The sequence below is a fragment of the Tachypleus tridentatus genome, chromosome 6, assembly GCF_004210375.1.
Source record: "Tachypleus tridentatus isolate NWPU-2018 chromosome 6, ASM421037v1, whole genome shotgun sequence".
In the NCBI taxonomy this organism is placed as follows: Eukaryota; Metazoa; Arthropoda; class Merostomata; order Xiphosura; family Limulidae; genus Tachypleus; species Tachypleus tridentatus.
In genome coordinates this window covers 36187116-36213053 of record NC_134830.1, presented here as the reverse complement: position 1 = coordinate 36213053, position 25938 = coordinate 36187116, and the positions used below count along the sequence as shown (strand labels likewise).

Here is a 25938-nt window from a genome sequence, read left to right as displayed (position 1 = left end):
TCATATAACTTTGAAATATTATTTTTTTTTGTTATATAGACTTTGGGAAGAAGGATGGAAAGAAAGATACTATGAGTCAAAGTTTGATGTGGATCCTCATAATATAGAATTTCGTATCAAAGTGGTGAGTTTTTTGTTGTTCAGCACAAAAATGAATTTTTTATTTGATATTCAAAAAATAATTTTTAAAATTATTTTTGCATGTGTATAAATGCAAATATTATTTTTGGTTTATAGAAGGTAATCAGTGATACATAATATTGAACACTAGTCACTGCAGATTATTATGATGACATACATTTTTTATTTCTGATCTGAAAACATTGCCATCACATGTTACTGTTCTGTATTGTTGGATGTAACTGTTGATTATCATGTGTTACTGTACTGTAATAAAAGCAAGAGAACTTGTATTGCCATGACCAGTTAAGTTTAAGCTTTATTAGATAAGTTTTTAACTACCTTTAGAGTTTCATGCATTCTCACTCCAGAACAGTTGTTCCCAATTATTTTGTGGATTGATGACCACTAGTAAATCATATTACATGCTAAAGACTTGAATCATTAATCCAACACAGGCTTGGAAAAACAAAAGAGAAATATTCTGATAAAAATATACATTTATACTAATATGTTAAAAAGAAATATATAAGTAGTGCCAGTTAGGAATAACCTTGCCCCTGCAAGGAATGTTACATTGCCACTTTCATGGGTTGATGTTATCTTGAACTTTGTATTAAATTAAAATGTATATATGTAGTTTTAAATGTTTATTTTCTTCATACGGGATTGCATGTTTTATGGTATTTATGTCAATTTGCAACTTCCTTGTAGCTTAGTGCAAAGATTAACAAAGCTTAGTAGTTTAGAAACACTGCTTCATGGCTCATCTAGTACAGGCCAACATTCTCTTAAAATGTTGGAATTTTCTAACTTGGAGCTTAAAAATTACACTTCTACGTTTAACAAGAACATGCATGTGTTATCTTTTTATATCTATCTTAATATTTCACATGTTGTTTAAAATATAGCATTACAATAAAGAAAGGTACTGAGCCATTTTAATCATTTTTAGTTATTTCTGAAACATACTATTTTTGTTTATATTTAAACAACAAGGTATAGTACTAAACCACAGGGTACTACATAGACTTAAACACACATTCATGATTTAAAAACCTTAAGACAAGTGCTAAAACTAAAGTAATGTTCTTTAACTGTTCACTAGCCCATATTATTATTTTAATTCATTTGCCATTTCATGATTTCCTTTATTATAAACCTCAGCCAGACATGGTGGTTTAGATTGGGCTATTTCTTAAAAACTATGAGCTACCAATATTCTCTGTAAAACACTTCTTCACCATGAGAGTTTTATTGTTCTTTTAAATAAAATATTAATGTTTTGTTTTTGTTTTTTTTATATTACATACATTAGTTGAGTAAGCGTGATTGTAATAGTTGACTTTACAGTTAACTGTAGATTAACAATTTTATCTTAAAAACAGTGGTCTTGTTTGGTAACCCTACAAGAAAGTTGTGTATCAGAGAACTCATGTTAAAGAGAATTAGTCACAAATACCCATTAATTAAAATATTACTTTATCTTTTTATGTTTTTAAACAGAATGGCTTGCCTTCCTTAGAATTAATACCATCCCAGTTATATTTTCATTTAATAAGTTGTGATATACATTAAAATAAATGGCTTGTTGGAAAACAATAACAACTTAATTATGTTATAAACTGGAGAAGTGTAATTATAATAGGAACTTTTTAATGTGAATATTATTGTCAAGTAATAACTTCTTCAAACCATTAAAAAAAATGTATAAGTTCAGATAGATTGTCATGGAATTACATAGTTTTGTCACATAATAGTTCAACTGTTTATTTAAAATATTTATAGGCTGCTGCCTACACAGAGGGGTTGTGCTGGGTCCTGCAGTATTATTATCAGGTTTGTGATTTCTGTTATTCAAATACACATATCTGGATTAAGTATGATGAAAATGATGAAGTATTACAATTAAATTAACAGAATGGGATGAAATTTATCTCTCTTTTCAATCTCTTCAAAATTGTTCTGGCTCTATATTTACTTCTGAAATTATTGTTTGTTCACTATTTAGTTCCCAGTCACTGTTTATTTATTTATTCTGTCATTCTCTAATGGTGAGGGTCGCATGTTCGAATCCCCATCACACCAAACGTGTGATGATGACTAGCTGCCTTCTCTCTAGTCTTACACTGAAAAATTATGGATGGCTAGCACAGATAGCTCTTGTGTAGCTCTGCACAAAATTAAAAAAAACAACAAACAGACATTCTCTAATGGAAAACCAAACTCACTGAAGTTTTTTATTTTGAACATAAATCTATCTAATTTTAATTTTTATATTTGTTTGGACAATCAGATAGGAAAATGTACATTTTGTATAAAGTATCAACTCTTGATAATAATACAAAAAGAAGTTAAATTGATGTATACATACATACACTCATGGAACTTTCAGTTAATTTTAGTGTTTTAATTGCATATAATAAAAAGTCACAAACATTACTTGTTCATAAAATTTTTATTTTTAATTATGATTTTACCCTCATAATTTTCAACATAGGAAGACAAGCTCAGAACTTTTTAAGCCACACTAAAGATCTTAAACATGAAACAGCTTTATTTAACTTTTAAAAATTTAAACTTAAAAATAGAGCACCTAATTTGAAGTGTGGGAATGTGTTGAGAGAGAGATAAATGGAGTGATTAAAGAAGGTTAAATGTAATGTTTATACACTTTAAAATATTTTGGGCATAAGTAAAGAAGTAGAATTATAAAAGCACTTTCTATTCACGTATTAGTATTTTTCACTTCTTGAAGATACATGTATCTATGATAATAGCTTGTTCAGTTTGTAATCTCAAAGAAAAACTTGTTTTCAGGACTGCTTGTCAGGTATTACATTCCTTTGTTGTGTTAATGTTATTATGTTAATCGTGATTATAGTGTACCGTAGTAGTTAGTATAAAATTTGAGATAATTTACATATACTCTTGTAATTTTTGTTAAAACTTCAGTAAACTTTGTAGCAGTGACTGATTATAAACCCCACTTTTTTTTTATCACAGTTTGAAGTATTATTTGATGGCTATTTTGTTTTAATGTAATCCAGTTCTACAGTTTTCATCTTGTTTAACCAAAACTTATGTGACAGAAATATGGCAATATTGTGGTTGCTTGTTATTTTATATGTTTGAGTGGAGAAGTTAGCTGGGGGAGAATTCTTATAAATAATACTGTCAGAGCCCTATTGTATTACAAAATGAAAAAATTACACAAAACTTAATATTTTTACATGATCTCCCTTGGTGTGGATTCCTCTAGGTGGTGAGGGGACCTCCCAAAGAAGGTTCTGTTCTTTCAGTTTACTTCCTCTGGGATCTAAACATCCACCCACATGTTTGCCATGTGTGGTGACCCGTAAAGGGAAGGAGAGGATCCTGGTGGTTGAGGAGTCCAATCCTAACACACCACTTTGACCTTGAATTCCTTTAGATGAGCAGCATTAGGGTGGCTACCCTAGGGTCAGTCGACTGGTCCACTTGAAGTAGGGTCAACAAAGTACCAGTATTGGATGTCCTCAATGGGTGTTGTGGACATTATATCTGATGCTGGTGTTTGGATGTAGTGCTTACAAAAACGCTGGCATTGCTACAGTGTCCTTTGTTTGGCACTGTAGTTTATCTCCTTGTAGGGCTTTATGGTGGGTGAGATCAGTGGGCATCAAAACAATGTTTCTCTATTATTGATCCCCAAATAAAAACTTAAATAAAATGGTGAAAAAACAGTTCACAGCTAAATGACCACATCTTGAAGTTTCTTAGCAGCAATCTTTAACATTTTTAACACCTGTACCTCATTTTCTTATACTACATTCTCTTTCAGACAAACCTTTAGGGCATATGTCTCCCTTTTTCATTCAGAAGGGACTAGAGAGACTTGCTGGCTCTCCAAAGTCAGTCAAAAGCTTTGCTCTGGTGACATATTGGTGGAAATATCCACATCTCAACACAATGTACTCCTTTTGCATTCAAAGGTGATTGGGGATATACCCATTGATGTTACCCCACATGCTACTTTGAATTTGTCACGAGGAGTTATTGTTGAGAGGGATTTGAAGAACATCCCCAAGTCAGAGATTCTTGCTGGTTTATCCACCCAAGGAGTTTCTGCAGTGAGGAGTATCTTCACTTGCAAAGGTAGAATTATGATGCCGACAAATGTCCTTATTTTAACATTTACATCATTATGTCTACCTGCCACCATCAAGGCCGGTTATCTTAATTGCAAGGTATGGCCATATATTCCAAACCCTCTCAGATGTTTCCAGTGTCAGCAGTTTGGTCACTGTCATGTCATGGTTTCTTAACGTGCACTCGCTACAGTGGCAAAAACCATGATGCCTATGATGGTGAAACAGACCCTCATTGTGATAATTGCAATGGCTCTCACCCATCCTACTTTCATTCTTGCCCAAAGTGATTGGAATAAAAAGAGGTGCAGCATTTGAAGACGATTCAAAACATTACTTACCCTGATGTTAGAAAGTTACTGTCCACTACTTTATCTCTGACTTGGATGTGTGCTGCAGCACTTTATTCCACTGCTACAGTGGGAGTGCAGACAGATCTCTCTCTGCTTTCAAAAGAATCATTCTCAAAACACGTGAAAAGTCTTTACCTCCATGTTTAAAAAAGTTGATGAATCAATGTCAACACCTATCTCTGTTCCTAACATTCATTCCAGCAAACCCCAAGATCCACTTCCTTTTGTTCTGGATATGAGCATTTTCTTGGGTACATCTTCTTCTACCACTCCAAGATGCAAAACAGATCATTCATTCACGTCTTCAGTTGCTTGAATCCTCTTCCAATGACAGAAACCTGCCCAATCAACCCAGGGCAGGATCCATGAAAGTCAAGACCTCCCTTGACTAAAGAAAATAGAGAAAAATAGATGTGGTTGAAAACAGAAGGGCTCTCCACCCAATTTGCCTACACATAAATAAAAATGGCCACTTTGATACAATACAACTGATGAGATTTACGTTTTAATCTGGATGACGTCCAAGCACTGATCACTTCCTACCTTCCTGTATGTCTTTCCTTGCAGGAAACATTTCTGAAACCTGGTGATACAGTCACCTTTCAGCAGTGTTTTTTTGTACAGAAATTATAGGTTATGTGATGGAGTGCATGGAGGGGTGGTACTCTTGGTTGATCAGCATGTGCCTGTCCCGTCTTTGCCACTTAACACACCCTTGGAGGCCGTAGCCATCCGTGTTTCCATTGATTGCACCATCACAGTTTGTTCTCTCTGCATGTCTCCTGAAGATACCTATGATCATTCAGACCTTGATGTTCTCATTGAACTGTTACCATCTCCCTTTTCAATCCTGGGAGAGTTTAAGGACATAATCCCCTCTCAGATCACAACCTTTCTCTTTTCAATACTGGTTCTTATAGTTATTTTCATGCACCTAGTCAGTACTTTACTGCTGTTGATCTCTCAGTTTGCTCCCCTTCACTATTCTCCCACTTTTCATGGAGGGTTGACAATTATCTGCTAGGCAGTGATCATTTTCTTATACTTTTCAGAGAGACTGGCCATGGTTGATGCCACCCTACCTGCGTGCCCCAGTGGAAGCTGGATCAGGCAGACTAGTTCGCTTTCACTGCTCTCACAGAACTTGATCCTGCCATCAATAGACTGCTGCATGGCAGCAGTGACCAACTGTATTATACAGCAGCTGCTCGGTGTATTCCTAAGACCTTGACACATTTTCCACGATATCCTCATCCATAGTTGAATCCTATCTGCCACATGGTATAGAAGGCTTAAAAACGGGCCTGGGATTTTTTTCATAGATATCCCACACTCTCGAACTGCATTGCTTTTCAGCAGGCCTGTGCACGTGCTCAGTGGGTCATGAGTCAGCCATCAATAGATGACTGTGTGGCAGCGGTAACTGACTGTATTATACAAGCAGCTGCTTAGTATATTTCTAAAACCTCAACACGCTTTCCACGATATCCTCGTCCGTGGTGGAATCCTGCCTGCCACATGGCAAGAAAGGCTCAAAAACGGGCCTGGGATACTTTCTGTAGATATCCTACACTTTCGAACCGCATCAATTTCCAACAGGCCCGTGCACATGCTAGGTGGGTAAGATGTCAAAGCTAGGAGGAATTTTGGATTAATTTCACAACAAGCATCTGTTCTACCACCAGTTCCAAAGTCATATGGGGCAAGATTCAAAAGGTCAGTGGGTAATATAATTTTGTCCCTCTCTTGATCTTGCTCTCTGATGGCCTGGAAGTAGCTGATACCCAGAGCATCACCATTACTCTCCATGAAAGCTTTTGCTGGTACCTAGCACTTCTTCTTTATTTTCCACCTTCTTAGCTATCAAGACTGGGGCAGAGCAATCACCTCTTTCCTTTCAAGCTAATTGTCTCTGTGGCTATAATCACGCCTTTACTCTGGATCTCAAGCTGGCCCTTTATTGGGTCTGGCAGTACATCAGTCAAACCTGATGATATACACTATGAGATGCTGTGCCATCTATCTCATGCTTCTCTTGCTATTATTCTGATTGTTTTTAACTGAATCTGGTAAGAAAATGTTTTTCCTGATGATTGGTTCTAACCTAACTAGGCTTCTACATGAACTAGGCTATTGTCCTATTTTTGTCTAAGCCTGGGAAGGATCCCAAGATTCCTTCAAACTACCATCCAGTTGCTTTGACAAGCTATCTCTGTAAGATCTGAGAGAGGATGGTCAATACTTGTCCTATTTGGTTCGTTGAATCAAACAACCTCCTCTTGCCCACTCTGTGTGGGTTCCGATGACAACTCTCTACCATAAACCACCTAATTCAACTTGAAACATCAGTCAGGGAAGCTTTTCTCAAACAAAAACATCACGTATTAATATTCTTTTGACCTTGAGAAAGCATTTTGTGAGACCTCCACTTATATAGGTTACGTGGTCATTTGCCCATTTTTATTGAACAGTTTTTTAATGGACAGGTGATTCTAAGTTCATGTGGGTTTGACACTTTCCCGTTCTCTTCTACATGAACTTGGAGTGCCTCAGGGCTGTGGTTTTAATGTCACATCTTTCAGTATAAAGATTAATGCCATCACTGAACAACACCCTCTTACTGTTACAAACAGGCTCTGTGTCAACGACTTTCACACCTCATGTCACTTGTCATTGTAACAGTACATTTTTACACAGCATCTATTGTACACATATCTATTCTATCTCTGAATAAAAAGTGTGTGTGTATAAATTACTTAGAATGTTTTAGTTATTTGAATATGTGACATTTGAGAGAACTTTTTTATTTATTTCTTATACGTGTTTTATCAATCTTCTAAACCTTGGCTCATTCTCATAGAACAAATTAATTATGTTTTATACTGCTAACTATTAATAATAATAACAACTTGTAAAACTGAAATTCTTCATTTATAGGGTTGTGCTTCGTGGAAGTGGTTTTTTCCATATCATTATGCTCCATTTGCCTCTGATTTCATCAATATTGGTGATGTGCCTACATCATTTGAAAAAGGGACTAAGCCAGTAAGATTGTGTCCATATTTGTAGCATCTTTTTCATTATGTTATACTTAAGGAAAATTATGTAACCATTCCTACACTCCAAAAAGGAAATTTACCTACGGGGTATTAATTTGAGCAGATTGATGACCAAGACTGAAAATCAGATCTATAATATTACTGACTAGTCTGGTTTCCTGTATCACAAAAGTTAAATACTATACCATGTTCGTAGTAACTGTATTTGACACTTTGCATTTGATTTAGTTTCTAGCAGATCTTACACAGTATTCTATGTTATGAGTATTTTTCTACATGTGAATTGGTACTGAATAAAAATTTAAATATAATGATTTTTTTTGTTCTTCTTACCTGTTATGCCAACAACTGTACTTCAGAATCATGTAGAAAACCTCTAGTGAATACATAGTATGACACTTGTACAAAGTCATAAAATATGATTGAAGTGAGTTTTAAAACCTCTTCTTTGCTGAAGCTGGACAAACCCCATCAGCTCAATTAAGAATCACATTGTGTTTTACATGTACAAATATTCAGTGTTTATTTTTTTGAAAAAACAAAACTGCTTATCTGTTTATTTGGAGCAGGAAGATATTAAAAACATGTTAGTCAACTATAAGAATCTATTAAATTAAAACTTAAATTTACTTTCCAGTGTTAATTGCTGCATCTATGTGCTCTAAACTTTAATGCAATATTTTCTAATTTCTTTTGTAATGGGGATTATCTTATTTAATTATCATGCTTGATGTGTTACAAAATTCTATACACTGTATGAATGTAGTGTTATATTCATTATATTGTATCCTAACAACATGGCTAAAATATTCTTTGATATAGAAATGTTTAGAATGGCTGTTATGGGTATTAACACTTTACTGATAAGGAGAAAACAACATTTTGACCTTTATAGGTCATCTTCTTACATTCTCATTCCTAAGACATGTACCCAGCAACAGTCAGATGCAAATCTTTTTTGTTAATCTGAAGATGACCTGAGAAAGTCGATACATTGTTCTGTACTTTATTTTAATTAAAGTTTTCATATCCATACCAGCAGTCTTGAGAATACATTGTAGTAGCTTAATTTCAGTGTATTTTGCATTTATCCACTATCTAAAGAATAAATATGGAATGTTTATTATATTGAGGCAAATTCTGCAGTTTTCATGGATCATTTTGTGTCAGAATTTTTGGCAAGAATACTTTTTTTTCAAAGTTATCTAGACTGTTTTATCTTGATAATTCCAAAATCATACATTTTTTTCTTTACTTGTAAAAAAAATTCTGAACTTATAAAAACATTTTGATAAGAATATTCAAAGGTATTCATAATTTAAATATAAAGTGTGTAACATTGGATAAAAGTGGTGCTTAGTGAATATTTTATTAATTTGCTCTATCTGATGCCTGTTTCATAATTCCAGAGAGTGATACATGTGACTTATTGTTTTTGTATGGATCAGTTTATTTTGTAATTAGTTTTGTCTTGTAATAGCATCATTGTTAACAGTGTTTCAGCTACAAGATTAGTGCATTATTACAGTATCTTTTGTAACCTTCCTGTAGTTCAAGCCACTGGAACAACTGATGGGAGTGTTTCCAGCTGCTAGTAAACAACATCTACCAGAATCCTGGGGAAAGTTAATGGACGATCCTGTATGTGTTTACTCTTTCATTATGTGTTTTTTAATTCCATGAATAGAAAAGTTTGAAGATCAGTAAAATAACTACATGTCAGTGATAACACTAACTGAAGTGTCTGACTCGTGCTTAGCTCAGTTAATAATATATCTATAAAAACTTTAAAACATAAAACTCACTTGGATTCATGTTCATCAAAATGTTATTTATCTCTATTTATTATTGTTTGATTTTTATACAGGGTGTCTGAAACATCTGAAATTATAGGTTATTTACAGCTTTTCTTAATTTTATATATATGACTGATAATGGTGCTGTCAAAGCAGGAGATGGTCAGGTTTATATCCAGTCTTGTTTTAAATCACAAGGACAGTGTGTTGAACATATTCTGTAACATTTGTTGAAGTGCCTATGGTTCCAGTCTTTTTCAGACATACTGTATACACTTAGAGTTTAAGATACGTAAAGAATAATAAGTTTAAATATATTAATTCATGTGATTAACCCTAAAAGCTGCCAAAACCTCCTTCAGAAAGTTTCTTGCTCTAAATGACTATACCAATTTTTATGTAAACCTGTGCAGTTGACTTCCAGAGCCTCAAAATACCCTTTGCCTTCAAACTGTGTGAAACACTTTTGCAATCTAAATGTAGATACTTGCAACTTCTAATGAAAATCAGTGTATTTAATCCTCAGAATTATTTGAGCCCTTTCAACTTGTACAGGAGGTCTTAAATTTAAAAACTTGTAAAATTTAGATTATTGTTATGAACAGCTCCTTACTTGTAAATACTTGGTAGCATACTATATTAATCATCAATTTTTGAGCTGTGTAACAGTTTCTTTGGAAATTTCTTCTGTGTTTTTTTTTTTAGTGAGTTGAGAGTCTATGTACGGAGTTGTATTATCAAAAACTCGAAAAAAATACTTGTTCTCTGCATCAACTTCACATGATTCACAAAGGCTCCCAGTGTGTATTAATCGGGATCCTCCATTATCCTTCATTACTTCTGTAAGTACCCTACAGGTTTTCCATAGCCAAAAACAAAACCTGTTAGGATACTTATCCATGACACCTGGATATTTGTACCAACTTGTGAGGATGAATATGGACTCAGTTTATAACTTGGCACACCTGAAAGTGAAAGCTGATGCCAGAATCAGATTTAATGATTCTGAGAACCTACTTCTAGAATACCATAAAACTTGGGTGACCTTTCAGGAGTGTTTCTAGCCCCTTTTAATTCCTCCTGGTTGGGAGGCTACATCACATAGATTAGGACTAGTACTATCTGGAATCTGCCAACCTAGCTCTAAAACTGTGTTAGGAGCCACAGAACAAACAATGTGAATTTAATACAGAATTATAGAAATAGTTCAAATATCAAGTAAACATAGATACATAGGTACAGTTGAGAATTACAATAGAGAAATGTACTTTTTTTTCTTGTAAGAAGTGAGTTATAGTTGTGAAATGTTGAAATATTAGACATCACTAAAACACTCTGATGTTATTTTTTAAAGTGTATCTTTTTTCTTATTGTAGGAATCACCAATCATTGATTTTTATCCAGATGATTTTAAGATTGATCTCAACGGGAAGAAGTATGCATGGCAAGGTATCTTGAGACAGTATTTTATTATATGACAAATATGGCTCTCATAGATGTGATTATCATTTGTTTGTAGATCACATATCTACAGTATTAATATGTGTAAATTTCTGTAGTTCAAACATTGCTAACACATACAGGTTTTTTCTTTACTCTTTGAAATACCAAGGTTTGTGAGAAATATTCTTGTGAATTTTGTGCCATACTTCAAATATAATATATAATAAATATTTTCCTACATTTAAGCAGCCACATTTTCAAATGTAATAATGTAAGTTTAACAGGTTACTTATTAAAATGACAATATTGTTTTTGTCACAGCTGTACGAGAACAGTATTCAGCAGTTCACTTAGGTTCAGTTTTATGATAACTAGTGCTTCAAGGTTCATTTTGGGCACTGAAGTATTGAAATCTCAAGAAAGTCATAACATGAACTTTATTTAAAAATTCTTCATCCTGTATTTAAATTTTTTATGAATATATGCGTTTTAATATGGTTTTTAGCTATATATTTTGAGACCTTGTATGTTAAATGTCATTTTTGTACTTTTCATGAGAAACAACTGTCGAATTTTACTTCTATGTATCTTTTATAGAAGCATAGGTACATATATTTAATGTTGTGCCAAATACAAAGCATTAATTCTGTATAAGTCTTAATAATTTAGATTTTATGTATAAGACACGTAAAAGAAATTAAATAAAGACATATGGAGACATACTTTTGAAACATTGGTTTTTTTTTAAGTTTCCTAACTATCATTTTCATGAGCATGAGATAAAACTGAACACTTTACAAATGAAGGCTTCCAAACTTGATTGTAAACATTAAATGAGCTAACTCTTTAACAGGTGTTGCACTACTGCCATTTGTTGACGAGAAGCGACTGCTTGATGCCTTGAGTGAGGTGTATGGTTTCCTCTCAGTTGAAGAGAGTGAGTATCAGTGATTAAATTATAACATACTCTAATCTTCTGTTAAAGATGGCTGAAAAGCATTATTATGAAATCTTTATGCTCTAAGTTTAAAATAACACCCACAGTTGAAAAATCTTCTGTCTTTTGAACATTGACATACTGCTAGTTGTTGAAACTGACATTATTTAACTGTAATGAATTGTGAATAAATCTCTCACAAACCCATCCTCATTTTAATTATTATTATTCTTTAATTGCTTTATTTATATTCATCATTTACAGATTTTGATAAGTTTATCTTCTATATCTCATACTGTTTTGCAGATAAACGAAATGTGCGAGGAGATGACAGGTTGTACGTAGCTAAAGCTCATAAAGGCTACGATTTTTTTGCAGGTTTGTATGAAGGAAGAAATCCTAAGCACAAAGTGAGTACTCTATGATTTAATGTATTCTCATGAAGTTTTTTTTCTGTCTGTTCTATATTGACCTGCCATGGCTAAGTGGTTTGGGTGCTCCATTTGCAATCTGCAAGTTGCAGGTGTGAATTCCTGTTTCACTGAACATACTCACACTTTCAGCTGTGGGAGCATTATAATGTTTCAGTCAATCCCACTATTTTTTTGGTACAAGATTTAGAGTTAGATAATGATGACTATGCTTTTTCTCTTGTCTTTCACTGCTGAATGAGGGATGGTTAGTGCAGATAACCCTCGTGTAGCTCTTTATGTGAAATTTATTTTTAAGAAAAACCAACCCTCTGTTATATAAGAGGAGAAAGAGTATTAATGAAGTTATTTTGTTAATTTTAAAAAATTATGTACCAGTTAAATGTCTTGTTAATCTTTTAGAACTTCATGTTTAAAGTTGTTAATTGTTCAGTCACATAACAGAGATTTACTTTAAAAATAAATTTAAGTAAATGAAAATTATTTAAACAAAATAAGCCAAGTAAATATTAATCTAAAGTTTGAATACATTAGAATTTCATTCTCCTCAAATTCTGTAAGTGAAATTAAACATCGTTTAGTGTCACATATGGAGTTAAAACATCAGCAAATTCAGCTTTCATATTAGAGGTTTATTAATGTACTGTTTGACCCATTATTTTATGCCCCAGGGAGTGTTTGTCCATTTTTATTAATTATATTATCTTAGATTTATATTTCTGATTACCAAGAATCTTTCTCTAAGGTGCCCCAGGTTTGGTGATTATTATTCCCCCAGTTCCCTGGCACTACAACACACCCCAGATCATAACAGTGTGTGCATTTATGGGATACCTTTGTGTATAATGGGTCATTTATCTGCATATTCTACATTTTATGTTTTTCTTTCTTTCTTACTATATGTCCATTTCATCTGTTGCAGACATTTATTATTTACTTTATTCCTCATGCTTTTATGGACCCAGTTTCATAACAGTTGAACCTCTTTGTTTGTCACCTGCCTTTTAGGCCAGTTTAAATATGTACATTAACTGTTGTGAAGTTATTTTGTATGTTTTAGTATCTGTGGTTTTATTATAGAGATGGTAATTTTTATCTTTATTGTTGTTTTAGGAGTTTGAAATTACTCCTTTGTTGTTTAATGGAATGAAGGGAACTGTTCTTTTATCAGACTCTGCAATTGGTCCTGGCGAGTAAGTTTTGTATTAATTTTAACTTGATTTCTTTTTTTCTCACACAGTTATTTACTTTTTTCTTTGCCCAAACTGAATTTGTGATCTACCATACTCTCCATTTACTGTAGCCAACCACATCTATAAAATTATAACCTTTCTTAAAACTTTGTTTTGCAAAAATCTGTTTGATTTGCATTAAACTGTGTTTGTAATGTTGAAGTTTTTTTTCCTTAAATGTATGTAAAGATGTGTATGGTACCATACAAGTGTAATAATTGTATTATCTTCTTAGTTGAATTTATATGACAGTATTTTAAGAGTTCCTGTAAAAATGCTAGACTTTAATATTAACAAACACTTTTAATTTCAGGACTGTTCACTCTGTTATTGTTGGTCAGGAGGAAGTTCAAAATAATAAAGCTATATGGTAAATCAAGTGCTGTTATTACCTTTTCTTGTATTTTTTGAACTTGACTAAAACTAATGGTACCATCTACAGTGACCTAAATTTATTGAATATAAGAGGTTAAGTTTTTTGTTCACACATGCTGGGGTAAATATTTTACTAGAATGGCTCTTGAGTTGTTTTTTCAAGTGCAAACCTTTAGCTCCAAGCTCTGTCATCTTTTGACTGATTTGAGATTAATTACAGTTTTTGACTCAGGAGGTCAAACCCTTTCAATTGACTTGTTTGACCTCACAAAAGGTCTCTAGATTAATTAACTCTAATCCTGCATAAAAGAATTTCAAGTACTGTGACTGTTGAGGATTCTCTATTGTTTGTAGTGAATGTTCAAAAGGTACTGATATTAATACTTAAATTTTATAAATTTGGGAAAAACTTTTGGATCATGAAAAGGGGCAGAAGTGAGGAAGGTAAAAGAAGGGCAAAGAAAATGAGAAACTAGAAAAACAAGAACAAGAAACAGTATGTGAACTATTTAGTTTTTGTCACTGAAACTTCACTGTCTTAACCAGTTGGACACGGTGAACAATTTTATGATCCGTGTATATGGAAAAAAAAATGTTTTGACATTTTGGAAAAATATTTACCCATGGAGGTATAGTCAGAGAGCAGTCTCTTTAATCTTGAATTTTAACAAATTAAAAGTCATTTAGTTTAGATTGTAATTTACAGTTTTTGATATTTTATTTGAATATCAGTTTAATCAAGAATGAAAACATGATATTTTAAAAATTCTCCTCATATTAAACCCTGTGTGCAGTTTAACTGTAGTGATTATATTATAAAATAATGTTATTTTCAAGTGTATGGATGCAAAGTAATTTACTGCATGTGTTCATGGGAAATCTATTAGGAATACATGTGCACTCTCATTAGAATAAAAAAGGATAACCAGTCATTTTGTTTTTGAATCACTCATTAATTGAACATTGCATGGTTTCCCAACTTCTGATTGTAGTACCAGTGCTTGGTAAATCAGAACAATTAGTGGAGTTTTAAAATTTACTGACTAATCTCTACTTTATGAGTTATTTTAAATATTATTGGTATATGAGAATAAATTTAAGTTTATATGAACGTAGAAAACAAAGATTGTAAGTAAGATAGCATAGGTAAATATTTACTGAATATCAGATAGGTCAGAATGATTTACTGTCCTCAAGTATTTAGCCTGTTAAACTCAACAAAGTTAATTTGAATTCTAACAGATTATCATTAATTGTACTTCATTTGTGCATTCATTTTAGAATATATATTTATGAAATGCATCATTATCTACTTATGAGTGTTTTGTTTAATGAATTAATTTTTTGTCATACAGTCAGCCTTCCATTTCATCATGTATCAGTAATATTATCACATAACTCAGTAATGTAGTAGTCAGTTACAAAGTGTGAAAGTATGAATATATATATATACACACACACAATGTATCCTCCTTATTTTTTTAGGCACTTAGTTAAATTTTTGTTTATGACTTTTCTAATATAATGCATATCATTCTGAAATATTTAGTGTGAGATTCAGGGATCCTTCTTATCCTGACAACTTCATATTTCCTGCTCGTAGACTCAAGGGTGCGAAGTAAGTCTTGCAAAATTTATCATTAAGTCTTGCAAAATTTATTGTTTTGGTTAATAACCAGCAATTCTGCAAAAAGTTTCTCTTTCCCAAGAGCTAAAGTTTGACTAAAAGTGAAATTACAAACAATTTATAGGTTTTCAGATGTGTTTTAATCAGGATCTAATGTCCATAGTAAAAGTTAATTCTCCTTTCCTGAATCAAATTATACATTTTGTTTTAATTTTTTGTTTGTGTGAAATAACTTAAATGTGTTTAATGGTATGTTTTTTTAAGTGTGGAAACTTGTGTAGGCTAATTTTTAGTGATTCTTTCCAAAACCTGAAAAGACTATATCCTGCAAGTTATAAACATAATTTTAGCATTCACTAAAAAAAGAAAAAACTTTAATTTATAAAAAACAAAAATCATTCCATGGTTTAAACCTAACAAATATTGGTGATGTATATGTCAAAACTTGTACACATTTAAATGTAAAAAGAAAGACATTGATCATTTTTGTAACTTGTATAAGCAGAAACTTGAAATGTAAGTTAGATATATAGGTTAAAAAGTACTGTAAACTAAATGGCAATGGATAGAAAGAGTGATTCATAGTTTCTCTGCATTTCCATTGGTCTGTAAGTGATAACTTAGCTAATAATTGATTTGAAAATGTGTACTGGTTAGAGACCTTTTTTCTTATATAGTGATAAAAAACCTGTCAAATTGCATTTGAAAAGTGCGAAATAAACCAAAGCTTCAAGATTAATGTGTTCTTAATATATTTGTTAGTGATTTAAGGTTAGTTTATACATATATTTTTTATATAAATATGTCAGTTCTGATATCTTTAGAACGTTTTTGTTCAGTAAAATCAAATGTATTAGATGTCGTTGTTCTTTATCAATGCTAATGCCAAGTTATTACAAAAAGAGCTTGTTTTACTTAATGTTTTACTGCTTCATAGGGATCCTTCACGTGTTCTCAAGCCTGGAGATTTAAGTCATGGGGATAATCGCCATTGGAGACCTCAAATTGGCATGGCACCTGCTCGTCAGAGGGCATCTTTGGGTGCAAGTGGCAAGAGAATGCTAAGGTATAGAAAAAAATTACATATTAGATGAACATAAAAAATACTGCTATTCATAATATGTTTGATATTAAAAATATCCAAAACAAAGGAATTTTTATTATCATATTAATTCATGGTTTGTTTTGTGATAATTTCTTTATAACAAAGGCTTCATATTTGTTACAATGCATTTCCATTGCACTTGTTGATTTATTTATTATAAAATATCTGTTTTGCCTGCATTTTGGTTTATTTTGATTGTTACTTATTTTGTTAGCCATAGCATGAACAACAGACAAGTTGGTCAGGGACAATATGCTACTGTTCCACCTCCTAACCCTACTTTAAACTATGGCCAGTTTGTACCTTCTACTGTTTCCCGTTCACTACCTGGGGCTTTTATGCACAACCAGTATGCTTTATTGGGTAAGTGTTGTAATGAAACAAAAAATTTGTATTTATTATAATTGTATTTAAAGAGATTTTCATTTGGATAATTTAAAAGTTTCTATGATATTTTAATTATAATAACTTTTAAAACTGAAATGTGACTATCCATATGAATTACATGATAAATGGTAATATGAGAAATTTAAAAGTTAAGTCATCCCAATCAATGCTAGATTAATAGATCATTCAATGTGTTGTTAACTAGTTTAATATACATTCACAGTTTAAGGCATCCAATTAATTATTTAAAGTATCTGATTAATTTCATTAAGTGTTGTGTTTAACTTTCTGTTTGTATTCTCTTAATAGTTTAGTTAGAAAGCTAGTTAAATTATAAAAGTTTTAGGACATTCTATTTTGTGTACATATTAATATTGTTTGTTTTAAGTGGCATATTTGAAATAAATATAAATTAACTAAATTACTACTAATAACCCTAGCAAAAGTTAACTGTGAAAGCCAAAATGTATAAGGTAATGAATTTGGTTTGTATTAACCCCTTAACTGGGGATATACCCAGCAGTTAAACTCCCACTCAGTGAGGAATTATTTTGACATAATATTGTCAAGTTTCTCTAAGGAAGACAAGTTAATTTGTACTGATTTTGTTTGACCGTTTCTGAAATAAGAAGGCCGTTTTATCTCATCTGAGCAATTATTCTTATTTTTTGCTGTTCTATGTTGTTTGCCAGATGTTTTGATTATACAGTTAACTAATGGTGATCTAATTTAGCAATTTTTTTACCACTGAAATTATGGCATCAGATGGACGTCATAAGCACACAGGTGCGTCAATTTTGACTGAAATTTTAGCTAGCGACGATTTGTTATCTTCAAAATCTGAAATTGATGCTGAGTCTGAGTTTGACTGTTCTCACCTTCTTAATTGTCAACTGCTAAATTACAACACCATTTCAAAGCCATATAACCAAAACATCTGGTAAACAACATAGAATAGTTATAAAAGAAGAAATAAATGCTCAGAAATGGTGAAACGACATCAGGACAAGTTAACTTGTCTCCTCCAGGAGAAACGCAACATGCAGAAGCTGAAGTAACTCATTTTCCCCAGTTAAGGGGTTAAATAGAAGATTATGAATTAAAAGTTGTAGATTTTTGCACTCTTTTCATCACGTTATGAACAGTAATTATGGTTGTAAACAATTACAACCCAGAAGATGCAATAGGAAAATATTTACTCTTATGCCAAACAAACAAAAAAAAAAACGATTTTTTCCAGTAATAATGTGTCTTAATTATTCAATAAATCAACTGGTATCTATTTAATGGATCTTAAATTGTTTTTGTTGGGATTGATTTGTGTTTTATATTGCATAGATAGGCAAATAAAAGTGAGATGATATACTGTTTTCTTTGTATGTCAGTAATACTCATGTTTGACATAAATGTCTCAGGTGAGAATTTATCCTGAGTAGGACTTGCCAGAAGTCCTCGCTACTAAATGTGGACATGTGCAATTGTAATTCCAATCTGTCTTTTTATCATTAGATATTTTGACCTCCAAGAAAACCTTTTCAGTTAGAGATTGAGGTACCTGGAGTCCAATGCCACATTGATAGTATTTATGTATTCCATAAAATACTTTATTTTTCTTACTTGAAGTAAAGGATGAATCTCTGATTAGTTAAAGTAGATTCTCCCTTGTTTGCTACTTGTATCGTTCACATATGGTAGTTTGATGATATTGTGTGTGAATATTTTAAGGAAAAGTCTTATACTTTACAAATGTCTCATAAAAAGAAGATATTAATTAAATTAACTAGAAATCAGGAGAAGAGTTTGATTACTAATCAGTAATAATAATCTCTAGTTTTAATACAGTTTCAATAAACAAAAACCATTATGTATAGTTTTAAGATAATAAGAAAAGTTAATTTATTAATGTTGTGTACCTTATCATGGCTTTGTCTATAGGTCTTCATTCACAGCAACAAGGAAGAATATCTGGTGACAGATGGTCTTACAACATCAGTCAAAGGTGAGTTAACTTGACAGCTAAAACTTAACACTTCAAACTTGTATTTTTTTATTTTAAAATTGTAAAAGCAATCCAATAAAAACTTTACTAAGTTCGTATTATTAGACATACAGATAAGGGGTCTGGCATGGCTAGGTAGTTAGGGCTTTTAACTCCCAATCTGAGAGTCATGGGCTTGAGTCTCTGTCCCACTAAACATGTTCACCCTTTTAGCCATAGGGGTGTTATAATGTTGCTCAATCCCATTGCTTGTTGCAGATAGCCCTTGTGTAGCTTTGTGTGAAATTCAAAACAAACTAAACCCATACATATAAGCAGTTCTAAAGAGAGAAATCTGTTAAGAAGGGTACCATTTGTATTAGGGATCTCCAAGTATTCAACATTCATCCTTCTTAAATATTGCTATTGCATTGTTTGCTTCATATCATGTTAAAAACTTTTTTTCTTTAAAGATTATTTCTTATTAAACCTTTTTTAATGTATATTCACCTTGTTTGTGGTAGACAAGGAAATCAGTGGACAGCAAGAGATGGAGGTACCTGGGTTCCAATGCCATACAGACAGTTGTCCAACCCACCTGATTGGAATAATTCTAGTAGTACAAACAGTAGATATAGCTCTCATCAAGACAGACAATATGGAAGTGGCAGATACCAGGTAATATACAGAGTTTGGCATTACTGTATGCTGAGATCATACAAATAAGCTTCTAAATCATAGCATTTATTATAGTTTGTACAATGTAGCATCCATATTTTACTTTTGTGTCATGTTAGAATTTGTTATATTGCCTTATTAGGGCATTTCTGTTTTATTTCCAGTTTATACATCAATAAGCTACTATCCTATGGTCTTTATACTGTACCAGTACTCTTGTGATGCAAATCCAGTGTTTCATACTGTATAATAATTATATGTTGCAAATTAATTTCAGTACAGTTAAACATTCGTATGTTTGGTTAAACTGCTACCTCTTGTTACTTGGTACACTCATAATCATGTCACAGCTGTCACGTGAAAATACAACTTCTGTGTCGTTGTGTTAGTACTAAACAAAATAATAATCACTATAGTTAAACAGTGGTACATTATACTATAGTGTGCCAGTATGGACATATCACCACAGTGTTGTGACACTGTTTTAAAAGGCTTTTACTGTTAAGGTGTTACATTATGACTCCTGTTAACTGCTACATTTTTTAGTGCTACTTACGTTATCAGAGTAGTTCATCTGGTATTTCACATTTTCTTTACAGTGCTGCCAGATGAAGTTAATTTGTAATATTAGTGAAATACACTACAATGTATTACAGCATTAGTGTACAGATAAATCATGACATGTCACTGTTGTATCTTGATACTGTTACTCTGCTGTATTGTGATTTGCTGCTGCATCATAATGTTATTGCACTGTTATGTCATTATACTGTATCAAACTGGAAAAACGTCATGAATTCAATATTTTTGCTTCATCTTGACACTTTTTTCCCACTACACTGTAACACATGTTGAGTTACTACATTATGGTACTGATGTTCTACTAAAAGTTATTCATTTTTTATAACTGTAGGACTATAGTTATAAAATATAGTTAGTATGATGTTTTGTCAGTACTGTTCAACAGTAAGTGGTCAAAATATCTAACGTTTTTGAGAAAAATGCCACGAGGCAAACGTGTTCAATGCCAATTTACAAGTGTTGACAAGTTACCTGTGACACCTCAGAATTTCATCCCTTTTGCTGATGACCAATGGAAAAGAACCTCAGGCAATAAAACACACAAACAAGACTGATATTATAAAACAAAATATAAATTTTATACCCGTGTCTTTGGAATTCATAGTTAAACAACATTAAAAAGTTCCATTTATACTTTTCGAAATACCATTTATAAAATGTGTACTAAATCACATACAATTAGTTATTTGCAGGTTATATCAAAGAACAAGTTTAATTTTGTATTCTGGTACAATACATATGCAGACTCAATAAGGGTTCGGCAAGAGTGCATGACTTTATATTTCAGCATTATTGTATTAATAATATCTCACTCTACTATAAAGTTCTACTAATTGATATGAACACATTTAAGAAACAGTATCATTGTAGTGCTATATGTATTACTTTATTTGGATTACATGTAATATAACTAAGACCAAAAGTTATGATAATAAAGTTGACTAAATAAAAAAGCCATAAGTATGAAACAAGAACTATCATTTGCTTGTAGCAGTTCTAGGCTTCATCATTTGATATTGTGTTTATTGCATATTGCTGATATGTTAACAGTACAAATGATTTAGTTATTCTCACTGTGTGCTCAGTGCACAAACATGTCTTGTTTCTGTATTTTTAAAAAGTAACCTTGTGGAATAAGTTCTCCAATCTAATCCACATGTACATTATCACTGTAGTGCTATATTTATAGTTTGTTTGGTTTACGAGTGATATGACTTAAACCATAAATTATTACAATGCCATAGCGAGTTTTTACCTTCCTTGTTCAATTTGTATGTCTTCCCAGATCCCACATTTTGGGCAACCGTAGCTCCTAAAAGTTATCACCCCTTCTACAACTTTTCAGTATTTGTTAAATTTTTGCTTACCTACATTTTGTTGAGCATGTATTTAATATTTTATTTTATCCATTATTTAGAATTATGATTCAAGAAGAGGGACAAGTTCTCAACAGCGTTACAGCTGGCGTTAATGACAACACTATGAATGTGGCTAACACTCATATTAAAGCACCATAAGGATCTGTTCATTTTCACCTTGTATATCTTTTGTCCCATGATGTGCATGATGGAAAAACTCATTATTTAGTGGTGTATATAACCTGGCCGAATGTCTTATTCTTAAAGTTCTTTTTTGACATCGACTGAGTGTGGATTTCATCTTTACGTCATTTGAATTTGGGCAAAGAAAATTTGCCTGAATTTAAATTATGTAATAATGTAACATGTAAGCTTTAGTATTTTTAACTGGTTATTTTTATTGGTATTGAATAATGGACAACAGTAAGCTGTTTTCTTCACAGCTGAGTAAAGTCTTTTAGGAAAATAAAATTTTGCTTATTTGAAAAACGTTTTTACATTTATGTCATAAAGTGGTCTTTACCTAGTGTGCCATTACACTTAAGAAAAGTTAAAATCTCTTGTCATCCCATAAAATAGCTTTTAATGAGTTTTTTTTTAATGTTTTCTTTTGTTTTTTACTATTAAAAACCCGTGAGTGAAAGTAAATAATAATGTAGTAGGTCAACCATTTTCTTCTTTTATATGCAATGCCAACAAGACATTTTGTCCAATACCATGTGTGCTGGAGGTGTAGTAGTCTAGCAACTGTGTACACTTCATGAATAACAATGAGTAGGTTGTGTAAGGTACACATGAATATTTACTGCTGTCAGAAACCTTTGTTACACACAAGGGAGTTTAATTTCATATTGTTCATAAAGTCTTATTTCATTGACACGTGCACATATGTAAGACTCCTTTAACTATTACTTATTCAGAACTGCATTGATAAGAAGTTATTTTCTTTTGAAGACCAAACTAAATCATTGATTGTTGGTAAAATAACAAACAATGACGAAATATAACAAACACAGTTTAAGACACTTTGTTATATAATTAGTGTCAACAGTTTTTTATGTATTTTATTGTAAATCATCTTTGTTTGTAAGAACATTTTTACAGATTACAGTTAGTAGCGTGACTGTTATGATTAACCAGGTTTAAGGAATTGTAATTATTTACACATAGTGACAATTCATGAAACTTTAAACTGGATTAACTGTTTACTGATGACATAGTTAATGTTTACAGAAAGTGTTCACTTCTCATACTTTGCAGTTAAATACACAAAACAAACCTGTTTCAACAGGATAACTTGATTTTGGTCAATAAACCAATAAGTAAACTTGAAGCATAGAATGTGTCCATAAATTAAAGTCAATTGTATTGAAAAATAAAACCTTCTTTTAGATAAAATTCAGACAAGTGTTATATGAACTGAGGTAAAGAATTAGTGCACTAGTAAGACGCTTCTGAAGAAGTGACACCACAGTGACGACAGGTGGTGTATGTATCACTAGTTGTCTATCTTCTATAGTAAAATAACCAGGTGATTCACCAACTATTCCTTGTAAACTTACTGTTGAAGTTGAGGCTTGTATTGAGTTAAGTTGGGACTACCATGTCATTCAAGTTGAGAGTGAAGTTCAAGTAAAACAGAAATGTTCCTTTCAAATTTGGAGTATATTTCAACTTGTGTCAAACAATTCATTGTTTACAAATGGCATACCATAGAATGATCTAAACCATGCTTCAGTTTCTATCTCTTTCCTGATAACGGTGAACATTAAACTAGTCTGTTGGCATGGAAATAGAACAACTTGTAGCTTTGTGGTCCCTGGTATATGCAAAGCAGCATTCTCTTTCTTGTAAGGTTCTCTTCAGTTGCTCTTACTATATAGGATTCAGCCAATCTATGTCTTTAGTGGACAATTTTATATTATTTTTAGATGTGGAAGCTACAGTTACAATTCTTGTGAATTTGCAAAGAACTTAGATTTCACTGTTTTGGTTTAAGCTGACTTTTCAGTATATACCAAAAAGTCGACTAACTTAAATAAGGCTCTTGAAATGGCGATACGTTAAATAACACTGATCCAAAGTGCCATCAACGCTACCTTTAAAGTTGCTCCCTCCACTAGTAATGTATAAAAAAATATATTGGTCATGTGTTAGTGACCATAAAAATTCATAAAGTAAATAAAAAGAAATCTAAAGCTACAACTTCGCTTTTTTTTTTTACAGTACAGTGGTATGTCTCCGGATTTACAACGCTAAAATCAGGGGTTCGATTCCCCTCGGTGGGCTGAGCAGATAGCCCGATGTGGCTTTGCTATAAAAAAAACACAAACACACTCATTTTTTTTGTATAACCTTTCTTAAAGGAAGCGTTAAATTGTGTGTGACCACACATGTAATTTTGTTTAAAAACCTTGATATAAAATATTTTGTAAAGCCCTTGCTGAAATGTCGTATACATTAATAATAGTTTTAAAGCGATATAAGCATTATGCCACCATTAATAGGTACTGTTTTATACCGTTTTTTTATCGATGATAAAAATTTATTATCGTACTTTCAGCAAGAAAGGAAAGCAGGTTTGAAACCGAAGCCAAAATGTGTTGTGTTTGCGATTTTAATATTACACCTTCTATTGTCCCTGATTGAGTAACTCGCCGCTGAGTTAAATGTTTGTTTTGTAAAATAAGCATAGATCTTACTTCGTCAGTTTCGTTGGGATGGAATTTTATCAGTTTTTACTGTTGTCACGCACACATTGCAATAACTAGTGTGTCCTAATTATAACTGTTGGATATTGAAGAACACAGAACCAACTTTAAACACAAACTGGATTAACAACAAATCACGTTTATTGTAATTTTATCACAAAAAGATCTTTCTGTTTTAGTGTAAGTCAATGAAAATAATTTTATGCGGTGTTTGTTATTAATATCATTTCATGTCATATAACAAACATTGTTAAATTAAACTGTTTCATTTTAGGGTTGGATGGGAGACATGACTGTTTTCGTGTGAAAGAAGTGCACAGTTATTGGTAGGAACAAAAATATTTTCATACAGCCCACAATTTAAATTATTGACATGAGTCAGAAGGAAGGGGATGCAGTTAGGCAACAGTACTCGCCGCCATATTTGTTTTGTCTTTTGGCTGTTTGAACTGAATAAGTGGATTAACTGTTGCTTTAATCACAGCTGAATGTTCAGTAGCATTACGTTTCGAACCTTGGACCCCTCAATCAGGCGCGCTAACCACTACGTCTTACTCTGCCCGCCAACATTTGTGATTACATACACGTACAACCAATGCTTTTACGCTGTTTGCTGGTATTATGTGTTCTTCGTACATACTGTTAAACTCCATTCACTGAGAATGTTGATGGTAGAACCCAAGGATATTGTTTATGTCAAAGCTTGCTTTGCTATACGTATGTCACAGTTGTAGCTGCTATCTGCGAAAGCAGTAAATAGTTTTCAACAGTTTATTGAGCTTATGACTGTTCCTGTTGCAGTCGAGTATTTTTTTAAAAGATAAACGTATCAATAGCATCGTTTTATTAATCAAATGTCAGAGTTGTTTTGGAACCAATAGTATTTATGGGTGTGTTTTTGTTGTTTTTTTAAGTGGTCTTATATTGAAATGATGAGAAAAATGTTAACTTTCCTAATCACGAGTTCGCGGCCATTTATTTTTATTTCTTTCGTTTGTAATGTGTTGAATAAGCGACGCATTTTGTAATATAAAGATATAGTGTCTTTATTTAATTTCAGATTCGTTAGTTACAGAAATTTAAGACAGTAACAACAGTTATGTTACTTTTACAGGAAGGTTTGATGGCAAGTATAATATTTTGACGTATTCGTATGTTTGCTATCTTGATTACTGTTCGTGTTTTCCTTGTCAACTTTCGTGTCGACGTCAAACCCGCCAGTGTTTCTTTAGGATAGATGTTACGTGGCGATAAAAATGCTAAAAAAACAAATGAGTCAAGATATAAAGAAAATGACATTAGATTTTTTCCAGATGTGACAGTATGTTTGATCAAGTTATTCTTTTAAGATCAAAACCAGTTCACGTAAGCTGTTGAGCGATTTGCTCAAAATAAATCGGTAGATATTATTACTTTGAATAAAACTTAATGTTTGTATACGGTTCAGCGTATCGTGGAGCAATGTTGTGTACGGTCCATATTAAACTTTGTTCAACGAACGCTGGTCAGGTGGTTAAGGAACTCGACTTGTAATCCGAGGGTTGCGGGTTCGAATCCCTGTCACACAAAACATGCTCACCTCTTTCAGCCGTGGGGGCGTTATAATGTGACGATAAATTCCACTATTCATTAGTAA

The 25938-nt window shown here is 32.3% G+C and overlaps 1 protein-coding gene across 4 annotated transcripts in view; it reads left to right on the top strand.

Annotated features, from left to right (window-relative positions):
* The window catches only part of Rat1 (5'-3' exoribonuclease 2 Rat1), a 79343-nt gene extending 57263 nt beyond the window's left edge, over positions 1–22080 (top strand). For all 4 annotated transcript variants that reach the window (XM_076504096.1, XM_076504095.1, XM_076504093.1 and 1 more), the window contains 15 exons: positions 40–124; positions 1909–1959; positions 7541–7648; positions 9214–9303; positions 10835–10907; positions 11755–11838; positions 12145–12248; positions 13383–13462; positions 13815–13871; positions 15426–15494; positions 16441–16569; positions 16823–16971; positions 18931–18994; positions 19498–19651; positions 21651–22080. In XM_076504096.1, coding sequence (XP_076360211.1) covers positions 40–124; positions 1909–1959; positions 7541–7648; positions 9214–9303; positions 10835–10907; positions 11755–11838; positions 12145–12248; positions 13383–13462; positions 13815–13871; positions 15426–15494; positions 16441–16569; positions 16823–16971; positions 18931–18994; positions 19498–19651; positions 21651–21704 — 1351 coding nt within the window. In that variant the 3' untranslated portion in view covers positions 21705–22080. The remainder of the gene's footprint in view (positions 1–39; positions 125–1908; positions 1960–7540; positions 7649–9213; positions 9304–10834; positions 10908–11754; positions 11839–12144; positions 12249–13382; positions 13463–13814; positions 13872–15425; positions 15495–16440; positions 16570–16822; positions 16972–18930; positions 18995–19497; positions 19652–21650) is intronic.
* Positions 22081–25938: the final 3858 nt, after the last annotated feature.